Source organism: Acanthisitta chloris, unplaced genomic scaffold (genome assembly GCF_000695815.1).
Source record: "Acanthisitta chloris isolate BGI_N310 unplaced genomic scaffold, ASM69581v1 scaffold7008, whole genome shotgun sequence".
Taxonomy (NCBI): Eukaryota; Metazoa; Chordata; class Aves; order Passeriformes; family Acanthisittidae; genus Acanthisitta; species Acanthisitta chloris.
This window is the reverse complement of record NW_008688622.1, coordinates 19,741-27,872: the sequence shown is the minus strand read 5'-3', so window position 1 is coordinate 27,872 and position 8,132 is coordinate 19,741. Positions and strand designations below refer to the sequence as shown.

The 8,132-nt window shown below is 48.0% G+C and overlaps 1 protein-coding gene across 1 annotated transcript in view; it reads left to right on the top strand.

The window, feature by feature from the left end:
• The window catches only part of FERMT2 (fermitin family member 2), a gene marked incomplete at its 5' end in the record, with an annotated part of 21,699 nt that overhangs the window by 5,358 nt on the left and 8,209 nt on the right, over positions 1–8,132 (top strand). The window contains 4 exons of the mRNA XM_009081097.1: positions 805–912; positions 2,585–2,719; positions 4,037–4,086; positions 6,869–6,993. Coding sequence (XP_009079345.1) covers positions 805–912; positions 2,585–2,719; positions 4,037–4,086; positions 6,869–6,993 — 418 coding nt within the window. The remainder of the gene's footprint in view (positions 1–804; positions 913–2,584; positions 2,720–4,036; positions 4,087–6,868; positions 6,994–8,132) is intronic.

The following is an 8,132-nucleotide window of genomic DNA, read 5'->3' as shown; positions in this document are numbered from 1 at the left end:
CTGAGGTCCTCTTTGCCTAACTCTGGTGTGTCTCACTGCCTGCAGATGACGACATGGATCCTGGAAGCCCACCAGAATGTGGCTCAGATGAGCCTCATCGAGGCACAGATGAGGTTTATCCAAGTGCCATGTCCAGTCTCTCCTTAAACACCTACAGAGATGGTGACTCCACCCCCCCGGGTAGTCCATTCCAATGTCCAATCTTGCAGGCAAAAGGCTGGAGCAAAGGATGTCTCTAATACGCTTTTGTGTTGGTGAATCTTGAAAAATTCTGAAAATTTGAATGAAGTTTGAAAATTGGTTGTGCAGGCATCAAACCAGGGTTTTCTGGCTCCTAGATAACCATTTCCTAGTGTTTAGGCGTTGCTAGAGATGCTCAGAGTGTTCTTAGAGTCACTCAGCTTCAGTGGCAGAGGATTTTCAGTCTTGGATTGAAGTGTATTGCAATGAAACATCTTAGAATCACAGATTCCCAAAATGGTTTGGGTTGAAAGGAACCTGAATGACCATCTTGTTCCAACTCCTGCCATGGGCAGGAACAGCTCAGAATCATAGAGTCATCAGGGCTGGAGGAGACCTCTAAGATCACTGAGTCCAACCATTAACCTGTCACTGCTGGAACCCCTAAACCCTATACCACATCCTACAGTGCCAGATCCAGACACCTCTTGAACACTTCCAGGGATGGTGACTCCACCAGCTCCCTGGGCAGAACGACCACCACCTTCCACAAAATGAAGTGGTTTGTCTTGAACTGGGCTCATATGTTTTCCAATCATTCCATGTTTCTGTGCTGTGCCGTAGTATGACGCGATCAGGATCAACCAGCTGTACGAGCAGTCCAAGTGGGCAATTCTGCTGGAGGAGATTGAGTGCACAGAGGAGGAAATGATGATGTTCGCAGCACTGCAGGTAGGAGACAGCCCAAGACAATTAGGGTTTGGATTGAACTTTATTTTGTGGCTCTGGAAACTTCTCTATTGATTAACCCAGTAAGTGAAATCCCAGAATGGTTTGGGTTGGAAAGACCTTAAAGACTATCTAGTTCCACCCCTCTGCCATGGGCCAGAGGCCATGCAACCACTAGCCCAGGTTGCTCCAAGCCCCATCCAACCTGGTTTGGAGTGTTTCCAGGACTGGGGCTGCCACAGCTGCTCTGGGCACCCTGTACCAGTGCCTTTTCACCCTCACACCCAAGAATTCCATCCCAATATCCAAGCTAAATCTCCCTGCTTTCAGCTTAAAATCTGGTGGTTTAAGCCTCACCTTATCTTTGCTGGAAGCTTGGACTTGTCACACTGGTAGAACTCAGATAATTTCCTGTCTCCAATTCCTCACTTGAGCCTATTCGGTAATTTAAATATTTGCTGCTGATTACTTCTCATGAAAAAGAACTTGACCTACTTCTACCAAACTTGTTTATATCTATCTTAACTTTTAGTTTTGCACTTCCTAACCCCCCCAGCATGTCCAGGGGATTACTGACCTGTTCCTCTCTGGCACTCTGCCCCTCAACCAGCTGGGGATAATCCCTGGGATTCCCAGAACTATTTATTTCTCTGTTTTATGAAATACTTAGCAACTTGGCATAAATACACCTGCGGTTGACTCGTGTGAGAGGGTGGCAGATGCTATTCCGTGTGGTCTGGCACTCCTTGTCGCTGTAGGATGCAGAATTATCCCACCAGGAGCAGGGCTGTCTGCTCCAAGGGCTCCTCCCAGGAAAAACAGAGTGAAAACAGAAGTATAATGACTCAGTTTACATCTGAGCACTCCAGAGTGGGTTGGGCATGGTCCTTCCTGTGAGGTTTTATGGATGTTTTGGTTTTCTGGGGTAAAAACAGATGCAAAGACATGGAGTGCTGGAATGGGTTGGGTTGGAAGGGACCTTAAAGATCATCTCATTCCAACCCCCTGCCATGGGCAGGGACACCTTCCACTAGCCCAGGTTGCTCCAAGCCCCATCCAACCTGGCCTGGAACACTCCCAGGAATGGAGCAGCCACAGCTTTTCTGTCCAGCCTGTGCCAGTTTCTCACCACCCTCACAGGAAAGATTTTTGCCTAAGATCTAATCTAAATTTCCCTCTTTTCAGTTTATCCACATTTCTCCTTGTCCTGTCACTGCAGTTCCTAACCAAGAGTCCTTCTGCAGCTTCCCTTCCCAGCTCCTGGCAGGTTCTCTGAGGTCTCCACACAACCTTCTCTTCTTCAGCCTGAACAGCCCCAAGTCTCTCAGCCTGTCCTAATTTGGGAAGGTGTTCCAGTCCTCTGAGAAGCTTCATGGCCTTCTCTGGACTTGTTCTAGCAGTTCCATGTCCTTCTCATGTTGGGAACACCAGAACTGTGCAGCACTCCAAGTGGGGCCTCACCAGAGCAGAGCAGAGGGGAGAATCACCTCCCTCACCTGCAGCCACACTCCTTGGGATGCAGCCCAGAACTGGGTTGGTTTCTGAGATGTGAGCTCACACTGAGCTCATGGGGAGTTTGTCACCAGCCATCAGCCCCAAGTCCTTCTCCCAGGGCTGCTCTCCATGGCTGTAGGTGTGACACTATCCTGGTGTAACGCTGTGCTTTGCCTTGCAGTACCACATCAATAAGCTTTCCATCATGTCCTCGGAAAACCACCTGAACAACAGTGACAAGGACGTGGATGAGGTGGATGCTGCGCTCTCGGATCTGGAAATTACCTTGGAAGGTGGCAAAACATCTACCATCCTGGTAAGGATTGACATTCCCAAATCTTGAGCTCTCCACGCTGAGGTTTCTCTCCCTCTGTTTCTAATTCACGTTTTACAGCCCCTAAAAAGCTGCTGTGATTTTCAGAACTAATTTATGCTTATGAAACCCTATTTTTATGAGCCTGGGTTTCAGCCTATGTCTGTGTTTCAGAGGATTTGGGGTTTCTTTCCCAATCTGCTGTTTCAACACTGCTTTTCCACCTTGAAAAACATAAAGCCTGAAAATTAAAGTGCATTAAAAGGCCTCAATCCAGTCAACCTTGGCCTAGCACACTGCACATTTATACCATCTCTCAATTTCATTTCAAGTTCTTTCCAAGCCTAAAATCCCCCAAATTTTCCAGTTTTACACTTCATATACTTTCTTGAAGTGTTTATGAAGGATCTTTTAGAAGTTCCGTCCACCCTTGGATGCTTTATTGGCACCAACACCAGCAAAGCTTTGCAGTATAAACACGACAGGAATAACAACAACTTTTTATCACCAGGACATATTTCCTCATTTCTTTGCTAAAACCAGATTTGAAACATAGCACCAAGGAGCAGTCCCTGCCAGATAGGAGCAAAGAGGACAATGATTCATCCAAAAAACCCCATCGCTTTCCGTAGGGCCTTGCTAGCAGGAGCCATTTCCAGATGCACTCGAGTAATTGGATACGGATAATGGGCAATTACTGGATTGTTTGTTTAGATTTGGCATTTTTTTCCCTGTGGTATCTATAAACAACATTGCTCATTGCAGACTCAAAGTAAACTGTCCTGCTACTGGAAGCTGCTGGAGCAATCTTTCCTTGCTCTGTCCCTCGAAAACCCTTTGCTTCCAGCTCCTGGGAATTGCAAGTGCTTCCCTGTGTATTCTCCTCAAGCAGAATAGGAAGATAAAATCAATATTTAAAGCTCTGAGTGGAAAATATTCCTGCTAGACTTAGAAATCCCTTATGCAGTCAGTTCCCTGTGGAGGTGCATCTTCTCCTTTTGTTTGGAGCATAAGGAAGTAACAGAGGGAGGGGAAAATTCCCTGTGCGAACACCAGGGGCTGTGACCGCCAGTGACCTCGTGGGTGGGAATTGGCTCCAGCAGGAATTCCTCAAAGCCAAATGAAACCTTGTCCTCTGCTTTCCAAACAGCACTGCTGTGCCGTGGATTTTTCACTGCTTGCTTCTCCCAGGCTTTCTCAGGGGCAGTTTCATGACCCCCAAGGCCTGATGTTGCTCCCAGCTCCCTCCCCTGCACCACATCCCTTCCCTCCTGGACCCAGTGGGGCAGGAGGGTGAATGGGATAATCTTTGATTTGCAGGGTGACATCACTTCCATCCCAGAGCTCGCTGACTACATAAAAGTCTTCAAGTAAGTGCTGATGGGAAGAGCTGCTTGAGAAACTGGTAATGGCTATGAATAATTAATGGTCCTACTGCTTAATATCCCTTGATTTTTATCCTCTGGCCTTAAGATATTCCAAATATTCGATACTGAAGTTGATTAGTTCTTAAATACAAAATTCAGGGTGTTTTCCTGCTGTGATGCAGATCCCTCCAGGAGAGTTTGCTGCTTCCAGCAAGGGATATATCTCTAGCACAATGCCCAGGAGATAATAAACCATCCTAAAATTAGGAGTGAAGCCTAAAAACTTCCCTCAAACATGTCTCCTGGTTTACAAGGACCTGAATAAATCCTACCCAGGCAGGATCCTGGTTTCTCCACCCTCTCCATGCCAAAAGGAGCAGGTTAGTCTGACTCTGCTCCTCTTCCAGCTTGCTCAGGATTTAGGGATTCTTTTAGTTTGCTTTGACTTGGATGGTGGTACATGGAAAAAGGGGAACAGCAGTGTCTGGACTCGGAATTACATTTTTGGCAGCCACAATGTCTTTTGCAATTTATTGCCTGCTGCAGAGAGGGTGAAAGTTCTGGAAACTGGGAATACTGATGAGATTTCACAGCAGAGCTGTAGGATAGAGGGGGGAAAAAAGCTGTAGGCAGCAAAATAGCTCTGGAACAAGCCTTTATTTTATTAATTGGTTGGTTGTGAAGCCAGAATGTGGCACTCTCTGTTCTGAAAAACTCCTTCTCCCTCTCTGAAGGCAAATTAATAAGGTCTCTGTGTCTGTCTGGGCTTGTGATTGCCTTAACTGGGGCAAAGCTTCAGGGCTGCAGCCTGTGCTCTGCCCCTCAGTGGATGTTTCTTTCCCCCCTGAACAAACAAACAACTTGTTCTTGACTTTGGTCTGCTGATTTGCCAGTAAAATTAGGCACCACTCAGGGAGCTAATTGCTTGTAAATTGGAGCACCAGGAGATGGAGCAGCCAGAAGCTGCTGCTTCCTCACCTGGTATGAGCCCCAAACCTCACGGTTGGGCTTTGAGGGTGTCAAGTTGGACACAGAATTGCCATTTGCTCCTCGAAATGGGGACCAGGAGGGATTTAGTGTGAGAAATCCAATGGAGAACTATCAAGGTTGGAGGAGACCTCTAAGACCATCAAGTCCAGCCATTAACCTGTCACTGCTGGAACCCCTAAACCCTAAACTATATCCTCCAGCACCAGATCCAGACACCTCTTAATCACCTCCAGGGATGGATATAGATGGAGTGATGATCAGAGCTGTCCCAGCTTTGGATGAACCTTTTTTCATGCTTCAGCTGGGGAGGAGCTGCAGGATATATCCCTAGTATTCCATATATTTAAGTCCTCTCTATGTCCCTGTACATGCCTGGTGTTGCTGCAGAGACATGAATAGTTTCTCTTTCCACTTGCCAACCAAAATCATAGAATCCCAGCATAGTTTGGGTTGGAAAGGACCTCAAAGCTCATCTAGTCCCAAACCCCATGGGCAGGGACACCTTCCACTAGCTCAGGTTGCTCCAAGCCCCATCCAACCTGGCCTGGAACACCCCCAGGGATGGAGCAGTCACAGCTTCTCTGGGCAACCTGTGCCAGTGCCTCAGCTATGCCTCAGAATTCCTTCCTAGTATCTCTCTGTATTTTACTGAACATCAAAATGCCCTGTCTGCAACCCACAAAAAATCCAAGGACAGTAAAGGTGTATTAAAACACTTCTAGTGAAGGATGGAAAAAGCTGCACGTGTGGGATGGCTTGGCTGGACGTTCGTGACTTCTTCCATAGTGGGAAGCAGCTCTCAAAGGAAACTCTGGTTGTAAAGTTTTCCCAGGGCAGGGCTGTGTGTGCCAGGGCTTTTGGAGGAGCAGGTCCCTCAGCTCAGGTGTCCATCAGAGATGTGGGAGCAATGAGGTTCAGGCAGACGCTGTGTTTCTGCCCCATCCCTGATTTCCCTGATTTCAAAAGCAGCTCCCAGCTTGCTTTTGCTTGGAAGTGGAAGTGCAGATCCATGAGGACAAGCAATTGAAGCCATCACATATGTGATCCCTACAGATCAGGGACCAGCAGCTGTTTCTGGGATGGAGATGTGAGAAATGCATGAGAGGCTGCAGAAACAGCCTTAGAATAAGGGTTAGATATTAGGGATGATGGTTAAAAAACTGAGATACTTGGAGCTCTACAGAGGTCCTGAACTCATGTTGGGATGAGCAGGCTCAGGGTACTTAGAGCTCTACAAAGGTCCTGGGCTTGTGGTGGGGTGAGCAGGCTCAGGGTCCCACCATGCCAGGTGTTTCCAGGTCTATCAGTTCTCCTGCAGAGTCAAGCAAAATCCATGTCTTCCATAGAAAAGAACTGAACTTTTTGTGATGTGGAGTGTTTAAAAAGAAAACAAGAAGTGCACTCATGCATGTGTGTGACTGACAGGTCTTTGGAGGTGCCACTTCCCTCCAGAGCTTGAGCAAAGTGGTTCCAGTTTAATGTGGAGGGTGAAGAGGTGTATTTTGCAGTGGTTCATGGACATGTCTGTTTTCGTAACACAGTTCTCCAGTATGGAGAACTATCCTCACCTTGCCCCAAATTACCTCCATGGGATTGAAGAGTCCAAACTTGCACTTAGATCTCAACTCTTTGAGCCAACGTTGCAGTGAAGGAATGGCTGAGCCCCCAGGCAGGGGGTGGGAATGACCCAGGCTGCTGACTGCAGGTTTCCAGGGGTGAAATAGTGAGTTTCCCAGTGCAGCAGTTTATTTTAGGAGCTTAAACCAAGTGTGATGTCCCTCAACCTGTCTGGCAGGCCCAAGAAGCTGACGTTGAAAGGCTACAAGCCATATTGGTGCACCTTCAAAGATACCTCCATCTCCTGCTATAAAAGCAAAGAGGAATCCAACGGGACTCCTGCTCACCAGATGAACCTGAGAGGTAAGAGAAGCATAAGATGATGTAAGAGAAGCTGCTCTTTTCTCCATTAATAGGCTGCTCCTCCTGAATCTTGCTTTCCCACTGCTTTATTCCCTTGGCATGACATCCCAGGGTTGGGTGAGTGTGTTTGAAGGAATGTTTGACTGGGTTTGATAGTGTAGCACAGATGAAGGTGGTGATTGCCCTTGAGGGGAAGCCATATGAGGAGTGGCTGAGGTCACTTGGTCTGCTCAGCCTGGAGAAGAGGAGACTGAGGGGAGACCTCATGGCTGTGTGCAGCTTCCTCATGAGGGGCAGTGCAGGATCATCACTGACCTCTGCTCTCTGTGACCAGTGTTAGGACCTGAGGACATGTTCTGAAGTTGTGTCAAGGGAGGGTTAGGTTGGATATCAGGACAAGGTTCTTTCCCCAGAGGTGTTTGGGCACTGGAACAGCTCCCCAGGGCAGTGGTCACAGCCCCAAGCCTGACAGAGCTCAAGGAGTGTTTGAACAGTGGTCTCAGGCACAGGGTGCATTGTTGGGGTGTCATAGTATCATGGTATGTTAAGGGGTTGGAATGGAGCTTAGAGATCATCCAGCCCTAGCCCCCTGCCCTGGGCAGGGACACCTCCCACCAGAGCAGGTTGCTCAAGGCTTTAGCCAACCTGGCTGTGAACACTGCCAGGGTTGGGGCAGCCACAGCCTCCCTGAGCAACCTGTGCCAGTGAGCTGTGCAGGGCTAAGAGTTGGACTCAGTGATCCTTGTTAGTCCCTTCGAGCTCAGGATATTCTGTGACTCTGTGACCTGGATGTCTAGACAGTGACCCCATAGGGAAGTACCAGCAGCTCCCCAGTAGCATAAGGAAACAACTTACAGAATCTCAGACTGGTTTGGGTTGGAAGGACCTTAAAGCTCATCTCGTTCCAACCCCTGCCGTGGGCAGGGACACCTTCCATATGCCCTTCCTATTTTTATTATCTAAAAGGACTGAAGTAACTTCCACAGCAAATAGAGTTTAAGCTGAGAAGGGACCATTTCCCTCCCTGTGCTTCCTTGAATTACTTTTCCCTCCTCTCCCTGTGCTGGCTGTGAGCAGCCTCACTTGAGCACTCCCTGCACGCCTTGCACTTGAGTTTTCACATTCCTACAGCCATTGGC